Genomic DNA, 22,715 nt, shown 5'->3' on the forward strand with positions numbered 1-22,715 from the left:
TGGCAAGCATGAGGATCAACAGTGACCTTAAAGACGCCAAAGGATATGAGCATTATTCCGAATCGGACACCAAAACCATTATCTGCAACTGTACCATTGGACGATGTCATTACATGACAGCTAGTCCACTAAAAGCTATAGGAAATCTAAGAGTAAACCAGTTTAAGTGCCAGACAAATGGCAGCCACAGTGTGTGTGCTTAAGCCTTATGTACATTTGTGAAATCCATCTGCCTGTCAACACAGATTCCGTGGTCTATGAGAAAATTACAGAGCAACACACTGATTGTGTGCAAAATTGAAAGTCCCCAAAACCCAAATGGTTGATATATTTTATTGGCAATATGAAATATTTACATTGTGTGTGGACTTGGATTTAATAGGTAAAATAATTGCACCTTCTCAATTAATATAAAATAGTCCTTTTCTGGTTATTATTATGCTACATCCGTAAAACTGATCATTTCTCTGCAGTAAAAAACAAAACAAAACAAAAACTCCTAAGGGCATGGTCACACTGCACTTTTATTCTACCTATGAGGGCAGTTTCTGCCAATGTATGTCAATTGTCAATGGGAATGGAGCCTTTTAATGCAGAAATCCGCAAACTGCAACAAACCGATCCATTCCCATTGAAATGCATTGGCGGAATCCACCCTCATAGGTAGAATAAAAGTGCGGCGTGAACGTGGAGTAAGAAGGGAAGCAGCTATTTGTGTGATTGTAGTACAGTGTGAAAAAACATTATGACTTAAAATCTAAAATAACCAGGTATTGTGCATTTTAAGTGAAAAGACTTGTTTCATTCTACAGACATGCCACATTGCCACAAGATGAAACAGCATCCTTACAGTGTATAACACATAGCAGAGTTTCAGCTGTCCTGTTTGTCCATGTGACAGTAGAGGTACATTGACACAATCATCGCTGCAATCTAGGGAGAAAGAAACAAACTTTAGATTAATATTAGAATAGAAGATTCAACTTTTCATCTATTTTTGTAATAATAGTCATTCATTATATAAAATAGACTAACTCGAAATACCTGGCTGAGGATATTTCTAGTACTGTACATACATACATACATACATACATACATACATACATACATACATACATACATACATACAATGATTGTTTAACTTATGACTCTTTTCTCCCTCAATGGTACAATTTACAATTTGGGCATTTAGCAGACGCTCTTAATCCAGAGAGACGTACAGTAAGCAAGAACAACACAAGGCAATACATGAAATGCATAGAAATAGTTATCTAGGATCATAAGTAAACCAAGAACCTATCATCCGTCTAATGGTAGAATATCCGTACATTGAAACTAAACACTATATAGGATGCCAGATCAATTCGTCTTTGCATATGCCGCCCTACAAGGTCACATACAATGGGATACACATACAATACAGGCTGGATGGTAACCTTTTTAACATCCGTCGCCTCCAAGCCGCTACCAAAGTCACCACCCAGCACATCCTGGAGTTACAGTACGCTGACGACTGTGCTCTACTCGCTCGCACACCGGAATCCCTTCAGCGTGCACTAAATGTGGTCACCTCCATATACAGTGCCATTGGTCTCCAGATAAACATTAAAAAAACACAAATACTCGTGCAGCATTTCACCCCCCAGCCAAACACGCCTATCTTCACCCTCGACGGGCACTCATTAGCCATCGTCCCTCACTTCACCTACGTCGGTAGCACTCTGTCACCATCCTGCACCATAGACCAGGGGTTCTCAACCCGTGGGTCGCGACCCCTCGGGGGGGTCACCAAATTATTTTAGGGGGTCCCCAAATTATTTTCAAAAAAAAAAAAAGATTTATTTTTAAATTTTATTTTAACTTTTTTTCAAAAATAGCAGACCTACAAGCTCGTAGCGCGCCACTCGGTGGCGCGCTATGAGCTTGTAGATCTGCTATTTTTCAATAGCTAAATTATAACAATGCTTAAAACACCAAAAGGGGTTCCCGCCCAAAATGGTTTAAGGTTATTGTAGCAGTCAATTTATATTGGGGGTCGGGAGGGGGCGGGGCGGGGGTCCCGAGACATTGCCAAAGCATTTCCGGGGGTCCCCGGCCAAAAACTTTGAGAACCCCTGCCATAGACGATGACGTCCAGGCTTGCATCAGCCTGGCCTCTGCTGCCTTTGGTAGGCTAAGGGCCAGGGTTTTTCAGAACAGGAACCTCACCATCTCCACTAAGGCAGCTGTGTACAAGGCAGTCTGCCTCTCCACACTGCTCTACAGCTCGGAAACCTGGACACCCTACCAGAGGCACATAAACTGTCTAGAGGCTTTCCACATCTTCTGCCTCCAAAGGATCCTGGGTCTGACCTGGGCCGACAGGGTGCCGTACATCGAAATATACGACCGGACCAACACACCCAGCATTACAGCACTCCTTGGCCAAAAACACCTCAGATGGGTCGGGCATGCGATTCGTATGCCAGCCCACCGCCTACCCCGACAGATCCTGTATGGCCAGCTTCAAGCCGGTCAAAGGGGTGCTGGGGCCTGGGGGTCCAAAAAAGAGGTACAAGGACCACATCAAAACCCTCTTGAAGAAGTGTGACATCAAACCACCAGCACTAGAGTCCCTGGCTGTTGATCGCCACACCTGGAGCTCTACCTGTCACAAGGGAATCACTCATCTTCAGGAGAAGCTCACAGAGAGGAGAGTCCAGCGGCGTGCACAGAGGCACCAACGTGCCAAAGGTCCACCTTCCCCTGCCCCTCCTGTGACAAAGTCTGCGAATCACGCATCGGTCTGAACAGCCACCTGGCTATGCACAGACGACAGACACAACAATAATCATCTCATAAACTTTATTTGGAGCAACGTCATCATCGACATCGATTGACTGCCATAAGCAAAGTAAGCATATGCCGCCCTACAAGGTCGTCAAGGCTAAGCTAGTGCTACGGCAAGTGCTACAGGCTAAGGTGGAGTCTAAAGAGGTGAGTTTTCAGACTACAGCGGAAGATTGGGAATGAGTCTCCATCGCCTCAGTCTTAACCGGCCATGTATGTTGGACTCCATCGTCTCAGTCTTAACCGCCCATGTATGTTGGACTCCATCGTCTCAGTCTTAACCGCCCATGTATGTTGGACTCCATCGTCTCAGTCTTAACCAGCCATGTATGTTGGACTCCATCGTCTCAGTCTTAACCGGCCATGTATGTTGGACTCCATCGTCTCAGTCTTAACCGCCCATGTATGTTGGACTCCATCGTCTCAGTCTTAACCGCCCATGTATGTTGGACTCCATCGTCTCAGTCTTAACCGCCCATGTATGTTGGACTCCATCGTCTCAGTCTTAACCGCCCATGTATGTTGGACTCCATCGTCTCAGTCTTAACCGCCCATGTATGTTGGCCCTTGACGCGTGATTTCACCATTCTGCACTCTGTGCGGGCCGGAGCCAATGGAGGGAGCGGAGAAGGAGGGGGACATGTGACAATCGGTTGGTTGAAGACCAATCATGCCGGGAGGCCAGTAAGGAGGGAGTTGTTACAATAGTCAAGATTTGATATGACTATACTGACTGATTATGTATTCGTGATTTATTGATCATTGATGCAGAGAAGCCACATAAATTAACACCTACTACTCGCAAAAAAGAAAATGTAAGGACTGGGTTTCAGCAATAACTCTGGTCTGCCATTCATGTGACCTCACATCACAAGATGTTGGGGACATGCAAATCGCTGGTTGTACGGCCCCAAGTTTAGAATACCACTGTATTCTTTGCAAGGGTAAAATGTGGAATGGGCAGCTGGGACTCTGGTCAAAGATGTACACTACAGTATACACAGGGTTTAATTGGTTTTAACTATTACAGGGAGTAAACAGTGAGTATCAGAGACTCTCTGACAGAAGTAAGTGCGGATGTAAAGTGAATTTTCACATGTGAACTTACCTCCAAGATACCAATTCCTGCTGCTATTCCACCCACAATGTTAGCATTCCTCTTGAGGAGATCTAGAATCTCTTCAAAGCAGCCCTAGAGCAAATGCAGTCAGGGTAAGCCACATATACAGGAGTATGCACATAATATGTATGTTTTTTCAGAGGAATTCATCACATTTTCCAAAATGTGTTTTGGCTCAGTACAAATAGAGACATTAATGGCCATGCCCATGACTTTTTAACCTAATTTACAATGATGACCTGAACTAGATAAAACATTGTTTTGAAGCTGCATAAACTAGGCTAGCTACATCACTTTGTCAGAGACAAAGACACAGTGTTCAATTTCTTCCTGACCCCAAAAATGTAGTTCAAAGATAGTTAAACCATCGCTGTAACTGGGCCACATGGATCATTTTATCCTCACTTTACTGGTACATTTCGAGACTGTACAGTACATTTTCACATCCTCTTGTGATCGGGCCACATAAAAGCAGGTAAGGCATCATAGATACTATGTTAACTATAGAGATGGTTACCTCAATGGCTATGGAATATCTTGCTTTTCTTTTTTCCAGTATACTTAACCACTAAAGCCCTATTAAGAAAAATGTCAGAATAGGCCATGTATACAAGCTTGTAAACTTTCAAAAATGTTTGAAAGTTTGTCCTTTTTAATCTTTCACCTATAATGTCATGCCTAAAATAGGGACATGTTATGCTATAGACTTAGAGGGTATGCACATGCATAAAGTGACTGGATGTATGACTGTCAGTAGGGGTGTCGAAAGAAAATCGTTTTGAATTAAAATCGCGATTCCGTTATGACCGATTCAAAATCGATTCATAATTTCCAAAAATCGACATGACTTTTCACTACATGGTGTCTGTGATATGAAATGTAAGCTTACCCTAATCACAGTAAACATCATGTCTTCAGTCATTTCAAGTTACTGTAGTCACTTCAGTTCAAGACTGGAGTAGATTGTGATGAAATCCTATGTATTGAATCGAGAATCATTTTGAATAGAAATTTGTTTTTGGAAAAACAATCGAATCGTGACCCCAAGAATTGGAATCGAATCGTGGGACACCCAAAGATTCACAGCCCTAACTGTCATGGCCAGAAAGTAGTTTTTTTGCCACTCAGTAGGCGTTCCTGCACAAATTCTGGGTATGATGATGATGTCACGCGTATACGCTCTATTACTCTGCTGATTAAGATAAGTCTTTCTCACCTGTACAGGATTGCGCTGTGCCATTGGTGGGCTGCAGGTGGTGCCATTGAACTGGTGGCAACAGCTCAATGGGAGGTAGCCTCCAGTCTGGTTCAGAAAATGGGAATCTATAAAGTCTGTGTAGTTGGAAAATCCACAGCACTGCATCTAAAAGACAAAGCATACAATGGTAATTTTGACACAGTTAAAAACCTTTTAAACCCCAGGGGGGTCCAGGGGGAAAATCCGCAACATTGGAGTTGGAACCGGAGACCAATTGGGTCTCCATTGACCCGCTGAGCGCTGTTCAGACAGCCGCTGCCCCCGCCGGCGGGGGAAATGGGGCTCAAGAAAAACAGTATTACAATTTTTTGTTACCAAAAACAAACCAACAAACAAAGGAATATAGGGAAGGGTTTAGGATTCGTCATTATGTAGTTTTGTAGCTTGGATATAAACAAAAATAAACGTCTTAACTGTATGTGTGAGCCTGCTGGCACATCTTTTCAGTTTGTACTTCTGGTTGTTATTGGCTTTTTATCCATTTCATTGCCTTGCTATTTCCTTCAGAAGAGCTTATGTATAGGGGCTATGCAATGTGTGTATGCTAATGGGCCTATACGTATTTATCAATCTCACACTGACTGAGTCAAGGTCTGCAGAAAATATATAATAATAAGATGTCTGCATGTCTGCAAACAGCACGTTTTCAACAAAAGCATATTACATATACTGAAGGCACTATACACTCGACACGCTACTACACAGACAAAACAATGTTGCCATTTGAATATGTGATAAAACAGTAAGTAATAGGGAACTGCATATAATAGGGACATGTAATAGGGACTGCATATAATAGGGACATGTAATAGGGACTGCATATGTGGGCTCTGTGGACTGCATATCTACATAGGATTCATCATGTAGTTTTGTCACTTGGATTGAATATGATTGATCCATGAAAAATAAGTTTCTTAACCGTGTGTGAGCCTGCCCTGTTGACATGAAGTTGAACGAGTTCATCTTTTCATGTTTCTACTGCTAGGCTACTGCCGGTTGTTATTGGTCTTATGCCGTGTAATTGCCTTTAGAAGAGCTTGACATATGGACTATGTACGGTCACTGTACGGCTATGCTTATTTTTCCATCTCACGCTGCCTTTAGAAAGTCAAGGTCTGCAGAAAGTAATTAAGATGTCTGAAAAACAGCAATTTTGCAACAAAAGCGTCTGTTGATATCCTGAAAGCACTAGGCTATATGGACAGACGCCGTGACACTTTCTGATGTTAGGGCCATTGTTCAACCACAGCCACACAAGGAAAGCTTTCTTGTAAAAGTTTATCTTTCAAGCTGTAAAGAAATTGGAGTTTTGAAAGAAAACAAGTTTTATCATATAGGTTACTGAAGTTACATGTGAAATGAACTGGAAAATAGTAGCCTACCACTACAGTGTTGGAATGATTCCAAGGACTTTCAGGGATGATTTCTAGAGTACCTGAAACACTCCATGGGCACAGGGTGAACATGGGGCAATTGGGACAAGACACTGTCTTTCATTGGCCCTTAAGGAAAGATATTTTACAATTTCAAACCAGATGGATAGGCACAATTTCTAAAAGGGAGTAGTAGTAGCCTCTCTTATATGTTCAGCTTTGAGGGTCTGTGTAAACACAAACATTGAAGACAAGTGTGTAAACATACCTCGGTCATGGTGTTGTTCCACATCTTTGTAACTACAGGGTCACTGCCGTACTGCTCCTTCAAGGCAGGGGTGGCCCATGCTTTCAAGATGCCCTCAGCCTGGCCAACACACACACACACACACACACACACACACACACACACACACACACACACACACACACACACACACACACACACACACACACACACACACACACACACAATGTCATACTGAATATTATTGTCCAGCCCCGCATATCATAATATAAGTGTTGTCTTTTCCTAGGTTTAAAGGCTGCATGACAGTAAAGTTTCACGCCAAACACAGACGCTGTTCACAGAATTACTGATGAACGGATGGATGGACAGGTGTGAATATATAATCTCTGCCTCCCGGTTGGAATAAAAAGAATCACCCAGGTGCACACCCTGGCATAGAGCATAGAGCTACACTGGGGGCCTGCTGTCGAGATCCACTGGTCCCCTATCTACAGGTACGCACACACACACACACACACACACACACACACACACACACACACTAGCAGGCATGCACATGCACGCACGCATGCACACACGCACACACACACACACTAGCAAGCATGCACATGTACGCACGCATGCACACACGCACACACACACACACACACACTAGCAAGCATGAACATGTACGCACGCATGCACACACACACATGCACGCACGCACACGCACACACACACACACACTATACAGTTTGGGAGCCTCTGATATAAAACAAGGGCAGCTGCTTTATATAGGCGAAGCGGTAATTCTCCGGGAGTCACCTATGCATCAATAATGAAATAAATCGTCTCTCAAACAAAGCACCTGGGAAATAAACAACCGTGGGCCTGGCACCTGGAAAAAAATAAAATGACTGAGCCATTATTCGCCATTCTTCTCCGTCCTTTGTGCTGGTAAATGGGGGGCATTTACATATATATTGATGCTCCTGGTCTTTTTTGGTCAGGTCACAGGATAACCCCCAACCCCCACCCTTTGTGCTTCATATCCCATACTGTACTCTACTTAATTTCATGGACATCACATCACTAAGACACAAGATATCGCCTTTGTCGGCCAGAAACCTTGTATCTCCGTATTTTCTTTTTCTCATTTTTTTATCCCACGATTTTGTAACCGTTTTTTCACCCGTTGCCAATTGCCTAAGGTGTATAATTCTGAACGCTACTCTCCTTATGCCAACCTGGGGAGAGCCCCGAACTGAGCTCATTCTTCCTTCAATGCGTGAGGAGTGAGCAAGCCAGGGGGAGTTTCCCTAGAAGGACGTATAGTGCATGGAAGGAACATGTTATTCTAACCAGCTCCTTTCCCCTCCATCAGGCGCCCCGGCTGACCAGGGGGAGGCAGTATAGAGACCAGGACTACTGCATGTTTTTGTGAGGGTACCTACCCTATAGGCCCGGGGACACAGGGAGAACATGCAAACTCCACAAAAAAGGCCCTTTCGCCAACCACACCTATGGGTATGGGATTGTAGGTTTTAGGTTGTAGCTACGCATTTTCAAATTGAAAGTGAAAGGTTAAGCATGTCTGTGTTTATATTGAATAACTTTTCTCGTGCTCTGACTTATGGTGCGTCACCCGCTCAGGACAATATTGGTAATGGGTCGCACACACCAAGAATGCATTTTCAGAATCACAGAGCAGACCTTTCGGCTATCCAGCCTTCATCAGTGTCTGTGATGTAGAGAAACACATTACCTATATGTTTTATAAATATTGAACCAATGAAAAGTATTTACAAAAGCTTGTTGTGACAAAATAATAACTGCACTCACTGCATTCACTGGGAATCAATGGGAAACCTTTTTACACATACAAGGTTTCCAGTTTCCAGCCAACAGCAACGCTACGCTTTCAGGGAGGAGAGGCTTTGTGTGGGGCTGAGGAGGAACTCCTTCATGACACCCCGGTTGGCTTGCTTTCATGCCTTCCATCCCTCCCTCCCTCTCTCGATTCCCCATCCCTCCCTCACTCTCTCGATCCCCCATCCCTCCCTCCCTACAATCTGTTTTTTTCTCCATTTTGATTAATAAGCCCGTCGCGTACAGTCGCACAAAGACCCATTTGATGGGGAAGGAGCGCTGTGGCGTATGTGCGTGCGTGCGTGTGTGTGTGTGAGTGTTTGCCCTCGCCTATGTGTGTATATACTGTATGTGTCTGTGGGCTCGAAGGCTATATTGTCTTTGTGTATATTTGTGTGTTTTTTTTCCTGTGTGTGTGTGTGTGTGTGTGTGTGTGTGTGTGTGTGTGTGTGTGTGTGTGTGTGTGTGTGTGTGTGTTGTAGGGGCTGGGGGGAGTGCCCAGGGGGATGCAGGGAGACATGCCACAATTAAAAGTGCCCCCCAAGAAGCAGAGAGAAGGACTGAGATCAGAAGGGTTATTACCAGCCAGCTAATTCATCACTGTCACTCGGCCTGCGCCTCGCTGCATTCCCCTACGCACGCACGCACGCACGCACGCACGCACGCACGCACGCACGCACGCACGCACGCACGCACGCACGCACGCACGCACGCACGCACGCACGCACGCACGCACGCACGCACGCACGCACGCACGCACGCACGCACGCACGCACGCACGCACGCACGCACGCACGCACGCACGCACACACGCACACACACACACACACACACACACACACACACACACACACACACACACACACACACACACACACACACAGATGCAGGTGGACAAGACAAAGCCTGTACTAACATATAGTGTAGTGAGGCAGGAGGCGATAACACATCTATCAATACAGTGTAGTGGACACACACACACACACACACACACACACACACACACACACACACACACACACACACACACACACACACACACACACACACAATCACAGCAATTGGGATGATAGAGCTTTATGTGTTATTGATCCAACAGTCGTCGGAATGGTGTTTTAAAACACTGATAATCATTGCTATCTGTTATGGCTTCTGCACCACTATGGGCAGTCTTGTCAGTTAATTGGTTATTGTTTTAAAGATGAAAGCAATAATGGTATGAGGCTCTCCCTCCATCACGCCCGGTACAGTCCGGTCGTTATGAAAAATGTAGATGACAGATGGCATTAGTCACTATCTGTCACATTATATCTGTGTTATTAATCCAAAAGTTACAGGACTACCATTACTCACATTATACGTTACCTATATGGCAATTTCCAAAGCAATCACTCTGTAATCCATAACAGATTACATTTGAAAATGAGAGCTACCGCCCCCCCCCTACCCACACACACACACACACACACACACACACACACACACACACACACACACACTTCCCCCCCACCATTGGTGAAAGTGGCGTTATTCATTAAATGTCAGATCCGCTCTGTGTTATTAATCCATTGTGAAGTCCATATAATTTCTTCCTTTTTAATTGTGAATCTGCACAGTGGTCACCTATGGGCCTGTGCAGAGAGAGAGAACAACCATGACTGCTGATGACCTCTCATAATGCATGCCGGAATTGCATATTAAAACCTAGTTTATTCAGACCACCCCCAAGGTTATTGTCTTTTTTGGTGAGATTAGAAGGGGGCGGGTATGGCCAAAAGGCAGATTTACAGTGGTAGATAAGTATATGGAATAGATCAACAGTATATTTATTGGCCTCATTCATCCTATACGCCACTGCATCCCAGTTATTGACACAGGGGGGCTATATATATGTATATTAGATGTATATTGGTCATTGTCATTATTCCATTGATATTGTGTTTACTGTCTTTCTTATCAAACACTTTCTCTCGCACACTCATATCCATGATGGAATGGACAGTGTTATTTGTGTGTGCAATGAATAGGTGGCACGGGAGCTTACAAACAATGATCTAAATTAGCTTTAACCATATCTGCTATCTTTTAAAGAAAGCACACGTTCCATTAAGGTAAAAACAATAACCCAAATTATCTCTCTCTTTTTTTGTACTGGTGGACAGTGGACACACAGAGAAAACACACCGCATACACATACATACTGTACGTGCGCGTGCACACATGCACAGGCACACGCACGTCTAGGCACGGAGGTGCAGTTGATTTGCCACTCGCCAGATGCCTTTTAGATTGCTAGGCTTGGTTTGGTGGGCTTTATAAATGACAGGCGAGAGATGGGCAGATTTATTTCAACAAAACAACCTCAGCAACTCCCTAGCTCAGCCTCCAAGGACAAAGGTACACGCACGCACACACGCACGCACTTGTTTTACTATAGTTGTGAGAATGTCTACATTTTAGAACAGCAATTTGATGAATACATTTTCTTTACATTCTCATACATTCTTAATCTAAATCCAAAAACACCCGATCTACAAGCTCATGTTGTGAGCTTGAAGTTCAGTGATTTTCGCTTTGTCACAATGATGCACAACTAAGTATAAATCAGGCATAACTCTAACCCAGTAATTGTAAGCGAAACTCCCTAAATCATTTTTTTTTATTATTATTATTATTTGGATTTAAAACAACCATTTCTCTTGTGAGGACAAAGAAAATGGTCCTCACGGTCTATTTCTCATATTCTACTATAGTTGTGGGGACATAATGGTCCCCGCAAGTACACACACACGCACACGCACGTGCACACACACACACACACACGCACACACACACACACACACACCAAACTCTTGCTTGGTGGTTGATGTCTCTTTGTGTGAGAGCTTGCTCACCGGGGATTGGAGAGGAGCAGAATACATTTGTTAACAGAGAGAGAGAGAGAGAGAGAGAGAGACTTGGTAACCGCAGCTCAGAGTGGTATACCAGGAGCACAAGCACAAACAAATGAGATTCCTGGGCAGCGTGCAGTCCACCCTCCACTCATCACCTCCTCACTGCAGATGGACGTGCATTAGATTATCTTCCCCTCGCTCTCGGGGACTCAGATACACCCTCTGATTGAGGGGGGGGGGGGGGGGGGGGGGGGGTGTCTCTAGTCCTTTATCAGGAGCCCAGACCCAGTCTTGGATAACACCTTTTTACACAGCTCATTTGAAATCCTTGTAATTATTATACATGACACTAAATGGGAAGGGAGTGTGTGTGTGTGTGTGTGTGTGTGTGTGTGTGTGTGTGTGTGTGTGTGTGTGTGTGTGTGTGTGTGTGTGTGTGTGTGTGTGAGAGAGAGAGAGAGAGAGAGAATGGAGAGAGGGAGAGAGAGAGAGAAGAGAGAGAGGGAGAGAGAGAGAGCGAGAGAGAGAGGAAGGGAGCTCGGGTGGCCGACCCATATATGTAAATAGGCTGTTTTGCATATAAAATGCTTTAGCTTCAATATTCCCAAGTAATAAATTGCTCAAAGTGAGAGACATCGCACACAGCCCCGGGCAATCCTGGAGTCATTAAGTAGCCGAATGTACTGAGGCGGACATAAAGCCGGTAATTCAATGATGGCTGTGGCTGTGATGGAAAATTTACATGGAGATAAAATCGAGAGAGAAAGAGAGATGGAGAGCGAGAGAGAGATAGGGAGGAGTTGCAAGGGTGATGAGAAAGAAGTAGAGGGAGAGAGAGAGAGCGATGAGAAAGAAGTAGAGTAAGTGAATAAGAGAGAGAGAAATAAAGAGAAGGGATATTATGGAGATAAAGAGACAGGAGGGGAGGATTTGCTACAGGAGGAGAAAATGGAATATGAAAGAGAGAGAGACAGACAGACATGAGAGAGAAACAGACAGACATGGGAGAGAGACACAGACAGACATGGGAGAGAGAGAGACATGAGAGAGAGAGAGAGAGAGAGAGAGAGAGAGAGAGAGAGAGACAGACATGAGAGAGAGAGATACATGAGAGAGAGACAGACGGACATGAGAGAGATAGACATGAGAGAGAGACACAGACATGAGAGAGAGACAGACATGAGAGAGAGAGAGACAGACGGACATGAGAGAGAGACAGACATACATGAGAGAGAGACAGACGGACATGAGAGAGAGACAGACAGACATGAGAGAGACACACAGACAGACATGAGAGAGAGACAGACGGACATGAGAGAGAGCGAGAGAGAGAGAGAGAGAGAGAAAGACAGACGAGAGATCCGAACAAACTTACAAATGAAGAGTAGGCCAGGGCCACCACTGCAGCAGCCACCTCTGCAACGAAGATGACCAGGATGATGGAGAAGAACTGCATGGGGACATAACATAACAGCATGTAGTGAATTTGTCTGTGGAAAAGTGACTATTCATTCTTTAATTGGCATCTAATTGGCTGCATCACACGATCTTCATACATTCGGATTTCGTTAATTCACCTTATTTTAAAAAACACCCCACTCCCAGCACACATGGACGCACGCACACACGCACGCACGCACCCACGCGTACAGTATGCACGCACACACACGCCCACTACAGACTACACCACCCCATGGACTTCTAATCAGCCATTGTTCCACCATGCAATCACAGAGATTGCCGATCAGGCCCGGCTGATTACACAAAAGGACAATAAGGAACACAAGAGCTGGAATGGATCCCATTCTGTCAGCCCATCCATTCTATCATTCAGTCCATTACAGCTTCCGCGATAGGGAGGCTGTTTCTTTCGGAACACGGGGAGAAAACGGGGCGCTAGATAAGCATCTCATCCTGCGCTGTCAGCCGTGCTATAGCTGGCTCCATGCAGTGCACCGTCATCATTCAAGCCCAATGGGAGGGTGTGGACGTGATGGGGGCCGTATGGGGGGGAAATGTGCTGCCTCTGCCACTCATTAGACTCACAGCATTGGACAAAGTGGTAGTTAGCACCCATCGTTAATGAGCATAATAATGTTCACGCTCCCCGTCTGAATGTATGGGAGGGTGGCGTTGCTGATGACATTGATGATGTAGGTGTTGCTGGGGTGGCTGGGCTGCGAGCGTAGCCAAGGGTGTGCGACGTCCCGGAAATGGCCGAGCTGTCTGTGCAAATTCTGTGGCGTTGTTGTTGATGAGGCTAGATTTCATGTTGATGCTCATCATAGACTTTTGACACTTAATCATACAGCTTTTAGATCATTTAGAATTTTAACCCATGGGACAACTCTTAATCATTTTTGACACATCAGCATTCTCAGCACACTGATTTTCTTCAATGCTGATATGCATTTTCCAGTGGTCTGTCATGTTTGCCTATTGACTATGACTCACAGACTGTACTCATGACTGCCAACCTTTTATTTGGAGTATGAGGAAGCCATTGAATTCACAATTAATTTGCGGCATCAACTTTATCAGAAACTTTTAACTTGCTGCCTCGCTGGGACTCGCTGTATCTACTTGTACAGGTATACTCACCCTGGGCAAGACCTACGCTGAAAAGACTATCAGCGGAAGTGGCGGAAGTGTTGCGTGTAAGATAACTACGTCACGCGGTGCGGCTGTGTTTACTAGTCCCCACCCAATGATCATTTCAGCGGGAATACATTTTCGGGAACACAACGCTGCGATTGGTCAAAAAACTTTAACTTCCGGGGGGGGGGGGGGGGGGGTTACACGGCGGAAGTTCCGCCTTTCGATAGCTTCTCTGCCTTAGGTTGTGACCAGGCTCTTCTTTTTCGCAGTTAAGTGAGCCTGGGACCGAGGCTAGGTATACTGGGTCTGTAGGCCAATCTTACCATAGAGTATATATATAATAGAGACTGAACTGGCGCGAAGCTCCGCCCCCCAGCTATTCATGTCAGTGGAAGTTGCTCAGTGGCGTTTTGAAGCACCCGGAAGACTGCCGGAAGTCCCTCCCAGGACCTCAACTTTGAGGTCCTGAGTGACGTAGGGCAACTGAGCGCTCAACGTTAAAGCCCAGCTGCACGGGGTTTCCCGGTCATGAATCCACGGGTCCGCCTGTAGTCCCTTCTCCTACCACTAGGACCTAGAGCTTCAACGTTGGAAAGCCTGCCTGCCCCCTTGAATCTTACACATCATCTTTCACCCCAAAAGTAGGCCAATCACAGTGAAGCACATAGCTCAGCTGACTTTGCTATGATTGGCATAGCAGAGTCAGCTGAGCTGTGTGGTGCTGCTAAGCTCACCATTTTAAATAGCTTGTTTCTACTGTTTACAAACTGCTGAAAATTGCTAGCAACAAAACATTGCACAGGGTTGTGTATTGTTTTGACCAAGCTATGTTCTCAATTTTTAATATGGATTGATAAGAGTAGCTGAAAATAGTTCCTGCAGAAAATAATGATTTATCAACAAAAATAATAAGCATTGATGACTTAACTGCACACAGATTTTAAGGTAAGTGATACGGACCAAATCAAATATCACAATATGTTTGACAAAATAACTTGATATCGATATTGTGATGATAATACATTGCATTTGTGACTATAACATACTTTCCCCCAAAACTGTGAGGTGTTTGCAAAAATAGCAGATCTACAAGATAGAGATGGAATTTGGACTTTTGGACTAATATTGATATATTGCCAAGCCCTACAGATTTAACATAACATATAACCTGTTCTATTGTAAATAATATGGCACATTGGTGGTCCTTTTATACTGTCTGTAGGCCTGTGTAGGCTATATAATGTGCCACATGTCTTCATTTCAGGAAAGCCATGTGGCATTCTAGCCGCAATTTGCAACTCTAGATTTCTTTATAATGGGATGAATCTAGAGTTGCAATACCCTCCATTGACTCCCCATTCATCCAATTTGCGTTTGCGATCTGCTTGTATTAAATTACGTTAAACTCACCAACATTGCAGCTCTAGGCCAAGCTTGAATTATCCTCTTTCAATCTGCCCAGCTTTTGTGTCATAAAAATCCACCGTAGACATGTTATGAGCTATTTCTGTCAAGAAATTATGTGCATGTGATTATTTTTCTAAGTGTTGCAGTTTGGAAGCAACACAGTTGTGTCCAGTTACGAGATGGAGAGAGAGAGAGAGAGATCTTCACCTCTGTGGTACTGAAAGCCACACGCAATAGACTATGTGGAATCTGACTGATTATTAATTATTATTAAGGAGGCGTGATTGTTATAGGCTACCCGTCCAAGGTAATACCAGTTAGCGTTGGCTACACATAAACATCTCCACGTCTCTGTTAATATTCAGAGGATGAGTGAGACTGATTTACATCCCAGATGTCCTCCTGTTGGATTTTGATTGACCGTCAGTGTTTCTATTGTTCATAAAATCACTGTGAAAGGGATCCAAACGATATCATTCATCACTATCATTGTCGTTAGTTGTTGATTTATTTTTTTACTAAAAACATTGTTATCGCTATCATTTAGTTATCGTGCTTGGCGTGAATGGGCCTTAATGAATCCACTCACTATGAGTAGCAGACACTTGTTCTCCTTGTGTGCGCCACAACAGCCAATGAGCCCCAGCAGGACCAGCACACCCCCGATGGCGATGACGAAGAAGCCCACGTTGACGAACTGCGTGGCCTGGCTGGAGAAGGGCCCTAGAATCTGGAGGAAGGAGCCCCCGTCCACACTCACCCATATCCCCATAGCCACCAGGGTCAGACCCCCCACCTGGAAGGGAAGACACATGCGCACACGGTGGGTAAACTTAATAACTTAAGACCTGACAACAGGTTTTACAAATGACAGTTTTCTGAAAAACCTGATATGTTTCTATATCATGTGGTTCTCAAACTATTTCATGTCAAGGACCCCCAGAATGATATATATTTGGCCGCAGACCCTCATCTCAAAATATGTTGTTCCAGAAGCAAATATTTGAGTTAAAAACGTTCGCTGTGAAAGAATATATATTCAAAATGATTTGCACACATTTTCAAGATTAAAAAAAATGGAAGATCTACAAGCTCGTAGCACAGCACTCGGTTCTGTGCTTGTAGATTTGCTATTTCTCAACAGCTAAAGTTTAAAATAATGGTTAATGTGGTTAAAGCTATAAGGTGACACAGATGCGTCCTCTGGTCTAAATAACTTAAACTGTATATCGTTAGACCCCAGGGGTCTAAACAAGGGCCCCTTTACAAGCTCACAACGTGTTACTTGGCAGCATTTTGAGAGCTTATAGATCTGCTGTTTCCGCCGACTGTTCGCCTATTTCTGTAGAATGTTCACCCCTTATGGCATGCCCAATAGTGTTTAGCATGCATACTGTGTAGTCTGTAGGGTGCATGCAAAGACACACAGACACCTACATACTTACAGTGCACATGACCACCCATTTACACACAAACATACATAATGTATGGGAATAAATTATATTGCATTATTGCCTGTGGACAGACGTGTGTGTGTATGTGCACGCACACACACACACACACACACACGCACACACGCACAAATCATTGTCTCGCACACTTGACAAAGGTATGCAAGGACCACTGGGCTTTACAAAGCATGTAATCCATGGCTTACAATGACAGTTAAATTGTCAATCATCCGTTTGCCTGGCGGTCATTTCGATGGAGGGGGTCAAGCCAGCAGCTCTTGATATGATAATAAGTTTTGGAAATGAGAGGCCCCTTTACATCACAGACCCTCTCCTACCATTACTTCTAGTTGACACTCTGACCTACCTACCATCCTTTGAGGGGATTCAGAAGAGACTCTTTTGTGTGTGTGTGTGTGTGTGTGTGTGTGTGTGTGTGTGTGTGTGTGTGTGTGTGTGTGTGTGTGTGTGTGTGTGTGTGTGTGTGTGTGTGTGTGTGTGTGTGTGTGTGTGTGTGTGTGTGTGTGTGTGTGTGTGTGTGTGTGTGTGTGTGTGTGTGTGTGTGTGTGTGTGTGTGTGTGTGTGTGTGTGTGTGTGTGTGTGTGTGTGTGTGTGAGTGATGGAGAGAAGCTGCCCGGGGCTTAACATTATACATTATATACCCAACTCCAGCTAGAACACGGCCTTTTTTTTTACCTCTCTCTTAAAGCAAACAACTGCCCTTTTCCCATGACCCCCTTTATCTCTCTACTTATGTCATGGAGGCATAATGGACAGAGGTCCATTCAGGATGATCTTGTGCAGGCAGATAAAGCCGACCTTGGGGCGTACAGAAGTAGGCCATGGGATTATGACATGGACAATGATGGAGAAAGCAGCCAGCTGTTGGAAAGCTGCTGGTTGCAAAACTTTTTTGCCCCCCAGGCCCATCCCAGCCCCCCCCCCCCCACCCACCCCACCCTCCTTCTTCTTTTCTCTTTTTATACATTTAGTGCCCTGGGACTGCCAATGCCACTTTTAAGATTCAAGCCTGCAGTTAACCACTTTAAGTGTGGCGTCCCTATTTTGGGCATGTCGTTAGAAGGCTTTCTTTACCAGCTGCTGTGTAAGCACATCTGGTCAATGTTCTCTTGCTGGTGCTTTCACGCCCACTTTCTGTATAGTAGAGACCTATGGTCCTGATTGGCTGCCTCGTCTCTAGGCAACCACACACTTCCCTAGCCGACCTCTAAGCCAATGGGAGACTCTACGCACGCACGCACACACACACACACACACACACACACACACACACACACACACACACACACACACACACACACACACACACACACGCTCCGAGACTAAACGGCATGACACGGTGTGTGTGCGCACACACACACACACACACACACACACACACGTCACCTGGACAGATCCTGTTGTTTCCACACACACAAATACAGATAGACACAGATATTTACATTTCATAGCACAAATCTGCAGTTGGTAATTATGACTGTCATCAATTCTTGTTTCTAATTGATTTACAAAATTTCTTTTTTTTAGAAAAGGGTAGATTATCTATTTTTGAATAGCCAAAGTATAAAATGCCGCTTACGTGTCTAAAGATTTTTGATGATATAACAGATGTATACAGTCATCAGGACTACATTACAGGATACTGCTGAGGAAATCTCTGGAAGTGAAACGCGAGTAGCAGAGAACTGTTTTTGCCCAGGGGAGTTTGAAGCGCATTCATACGAATCTATATACACAACACCCGTAAGACCTGTTTGTGGTGGAAGTATGTCAAAAGTTTTATATTACGTGGATATATCCACCCTCCAGCCTGTCCCCACCCATTTCCATCTCTTCCCTCGTCGTGTCTCTTTGTCTTTGTCTCTTCCGTCTCTCTGTCTTCCCTGTATTTTCCACCTCTTTCTCCCTGTGAGTGGGTCACTGGGTGGGTTCCTATATTCATATGTCATCCTCCTCAACAAAGTGCCCCCAAAACCTTATATTGTCTGTCAGGGCCAATCAGGCAGGCTGTAGTCATACAACGGGAGGCCCTCTGCTTCCCATCACGGCCCCTGCCTCCTGTCAAAACTGTGATGCCTTCCACCAGCTGGGAATCATCTCTCTGTTACCCCCTCCGTCTCTCCCTCACTCTCTCTGCCTCTCGCTAACTCAATCCTGCATGTCTCTTCCTTTCTCCCTCTCCTGTGTTACTCTGCCCCCCTTACAACTTGCTTTCTCTACCTCTCTTTCACTCACCCACTTCTTCCTCTCTCGCTCAATCGCACTCTTTCTCTTCCATACTGTTGCTCTCTCTGCCCTCCCTCCCTCTCTCTCCCTCTTTCTTTCTGTACCTACAATACACCCCTCTCCTATGTCCCACTGTACCTTTCACTCTGGTATATCTCCATTTGTTTCATCTCCCCCTTCACCTGTTCCTTACCATCAGTGCCCCACTGGGTAAATGTGATAAGACAAGCATATTCCCCCTCTAACTCCACGCCTGACACCATCATCCTTCTATAGGTATAATTGTAGCTGGCACATTATCTTAAAGCAGACTAATCCGTTTGATGGCATGTCATTTTCAGGCGCGTGCCCTATCAGGTGAGCACCCACATGGCTAAAGATTTACCACAAATCGGGTTACTTACTTTTTTTGTCTTAAAGGGGAATGAAACTGGGGTCAAATGAAAGGTCATACTCAAAGGAAATATCATTAGGGTTAGAAGAGAAAGAGAATGAATAGCAGGCTATAATAGGACCATATATTGTACAGTATACGTATGTATAGAGTATGAAAAGGAAAGAGGGGCCACCCCACTCCAATTGAAATGGAATTGGTGCGTTCTGAAAGGTATGGGATGAGAAAGACATCAGCTGAGTGTAGCTGATTTTCTGAGGGTCACATTACTGGGAGCAGACAATCTGATTTAGCCGTGGAGCTCAGACAATGATCAGACATGGAGAGACCTTTCACACAGGGAGACAGTATCTCATTTACAATGTATTTTGATGGGTTCCAGGGCACAATGGTACGCCAAATGAATGCGCTGTGAAAGAGATACAGCCAAATTTTCACTATTTCACTGCACTATGCCTTGAATATTTGAGATGTATTTGCACTGCGCACTTAATTCACTTTGAATTCACCCATCGACCTGAGAAAGAAAAGGCTGTAGGATATGACGATTGCAAGGACGAATTATCTTCTAAAAGCTATACCACATTGGGTCTCATTTAAGGGCAACTCTGATTTGAAGAAGAGATTTCCCTCAACAGAGAGTGAGATCGCCACTGGAGGAAACTCATCCTCCTGAGAGAACTTTGCTGCAACTTTGAATTCATTCACAGTGGTCATTGGAAGGAAGTTCTGTGTCTTTTTACAGCAGTGACATCAAAGCACCCCCTTTTTTTTGAGGGGGGCTAGCCCCTCCTATATTCAGCTATTAGTAGATTTTCGTCTTACACAAACATTAAATTCCCATTGAAAATAAATGGAGAATTTCCGTCATATGTGTCTGAGCATGACGTAACATGTCTAAATGCTCAGACAGACTTAAAATTGTCCATTCATTGTCAATGGGAATTTGTGTATGACAAAAATCACACCCGTGTGAAGTGAGGGGCGTTAATATATTAAAGTCTAACTCATGTTGATTAGGTGATGTAATGGTGATGTAAAACAAACGGTGCCAACACAAACATTAAACGCCATTAACAATAAAGACAATATGACGTAATGAGGCACATTATGACGTGAATTTTCCATTCATTATCAATGACATTTACAAAACAAACATGGAACTAAAGACAAACATTAAACCTGTGTATAGGAGGGGCTGGCACCCCTCAAAAATAGACAACTAAGCCGATTTGCTCATGTACGATGATAAGAGTGCCCCTCACTTCACACAGGTGTGATTTTTTTGTTTGACGAGCTGAGCGGATTCAGTCTTGCTCTGCTGGATAACATTTCAAAGGGACATCCATCACCACCACCATCATCATCATCATCATCATCATCATCGGTGGTGCTGCCGTACTGGATTTATGAAAGAAATGCACTTGGGCAGAAATGTGGAAATGGGAGGAAAAAATGATGACTCGCGCTATACGAGCGTCATCTGTGCGGCCCTTTCTAGTGACAGTGGGACAGGTGGGCTCGGCTTGGCGGACAAATTCAGCTTACCCTCGCCAAAGTTTCCCTCCATTTCACCCACACATTAGTTATCAGTGTTAGGGGTGAGACGTTAGGAGGTAGCAAAAATTAGAGCCTTTGAAGTTAATGAGATGAAAATTGCTGCGGTGAAGGGAATGTGTGTGTGTGCGTGTGCGCGCGCGTGTGTGTGCACGCGCATGCATGCGTGCGTGCGTGCGGAGATGGTACTGTAGTAGGAGAGGGACTATCGTTTAGGGCTCCTCGCTCAGTGATTTGAGATGTTTGTATAACGTCTCCTTTGTGTGTGTGTGTGTGTGTGTGTGTGTGTGTGTGTGTGTGAGAGAGAGTGAAACGATTTCCTATGCAATGCAGCGATTGCCATTGTTTGTTTCCTCCACACATGGCTTTTTTCCCTGTAAATATTTCACGCAATAAATGAACAAACGCAATTACTCTCCCCCACCACCACCCACCCACGACCCCTTGACTCCCCCACTAAACCCCCACCTCCAATGCATGCATGCATGCATGCGCGCAATCAAAGCCGGAAACATACTTACAAAGATAAGCAAGTTGAACACCGCCATCATAAACTTGAAGAATGTGAAGCACCCCATTTTAATCTGTAATAAAAAAGGAGAAGATAAATTATTGCATTTCTTCTTTCATCAGCCCACTCCTTCTATCTCTCGCTCACATGCACGCGCGCACAGTGCCACAGAACTGTGCACAGGTCCAATCATCCACACGCGTGCCACGCTATTACATTCAGCTCACATCCTTCTTTGAAATTACTCTTTGAAAATTACACTGCTGACAATGGCTCTTAATGATGAAGGGGAAAAAATAAGCCAAGAAGCACTGTGAACATGTTCAGAGAGGGACATGGTAAATGGAAAATCTAATGTCAAACAAGGTTACAGGAAAAGAAGAATTTGAAATCCCACATTCAGGTATACAATATTAAAAAAAAACGTACCTTTTTGAATGAATGCACTTGTTGTTTTTTGTGAAGTTGGACTCTCACTTGCCTAAAATGTCCTTGGTTTGGAGAGACTCCTCGACAAACAAAAAGTAACTATCACATGAAATGGTGTCTGACCTTAGTTCGGGTGTGCTAATGTGAGTTTGTCAGTGGGTGGATATATGTGTCCGGATAATTATGTGCGTGTGTGCAGGTTTGTCAGCGATACCGACTTCACTACTAGAGCCTGTGGTATATAAATGTCATGATGGTGTTTTCCTCGGGCAGAACTGTCAAACTGGGTGTGGTGGTGTGGTGCTTCGGGAAGGATATAGGTGACAGCAGGTGTCAATTGTTCAGGTAGAGGACAGAAAGTCTGGTAGTGGCTCCGGTGGCAGGCCTGACCCCTGCAGGTACACTGACATAGTTGTACACTTCCACACCATCACACTCGTCAGAGATTTGGCTATCCAGACGATATCCTTGTAAATTACCCCTATGATGCAACTTAAAATGTTATCTGACACACACACACACACACACACACGCACGCACACACACACA

The 22,715-nt window shown here is 44.5% G+C and overlaps 1 protein-coding gene across 1 annotated transcript; it reads right to left on the minus strand.

The window, feature by feature from the left end:
* Nucleotides 1-319: 319 nt before the first annotated feature.
* Nucleotides 320-21,807, minus strand: tspan1 (tetraspanin 1). Its single transcript, XM_079505932.1, has 7 exons — nucleotides 21,748-21,807; nucleotides 16,167-16,373; nucleotides 12,948-13,022; nucleotides 6,849-6,947; nucleotides 5,166-5,312; nucleotides 3,938-4,021; nucleotides 320-933 (listed from the first exon to the last, which is right to left on the minus strand). The coding sequence occupies exons 1-7, from the start codon at nucleotides 21,802-21,804 to the stop codon at nucleotides 874-876; spliced, it is 729 nt and encodes a 242-aa protein (XP_079362058.1). The 5' UTR covers nucleotides 21,805-21,807; the 3' UTR covers nucleotides 320-873.
* Between the last annotated feature and the right edge of the window lie 908 nt (nucleotides 21,808-22,715).

This window comes from Electrona antarctica, assembly GCF_951216825.1.
Source record: "Electrona antarctica genome assembly, chromosome: 7".
In the NCBI taxonomy this organism is placed as follows: Eukaryota; Metazoa; Chordata; class Actinopteri; order Myctophiformes; family Myctophidae; genus Electrona; species Electrona antarctica.

Excerpts from the sequence above, each read along its gene's own strand:
- tspan1 (XM_079505932.1), bottom strand. The coding sequence starts at position 21,804 with ATGGGGTGCTTCACATTCTTCAAGTTTATGATGGCGGTGTTCAACTTG. Across the intron at positions 5,313-6,848 it reads GGAACAACACCATGACCGAG|ATGCAGTGCTGTGGATTTTC; the intron begins GTATGTTTACAC and ends TTTGTCTTTTAG. Across the intron at positions 4,022-5,165 it reads CACAGCGCAATCCTGTACAG|GGCTGCTTTGAAGAGATTCT; the intron begins GTGAGAAAGACT and ends CATTTGCTCTAG.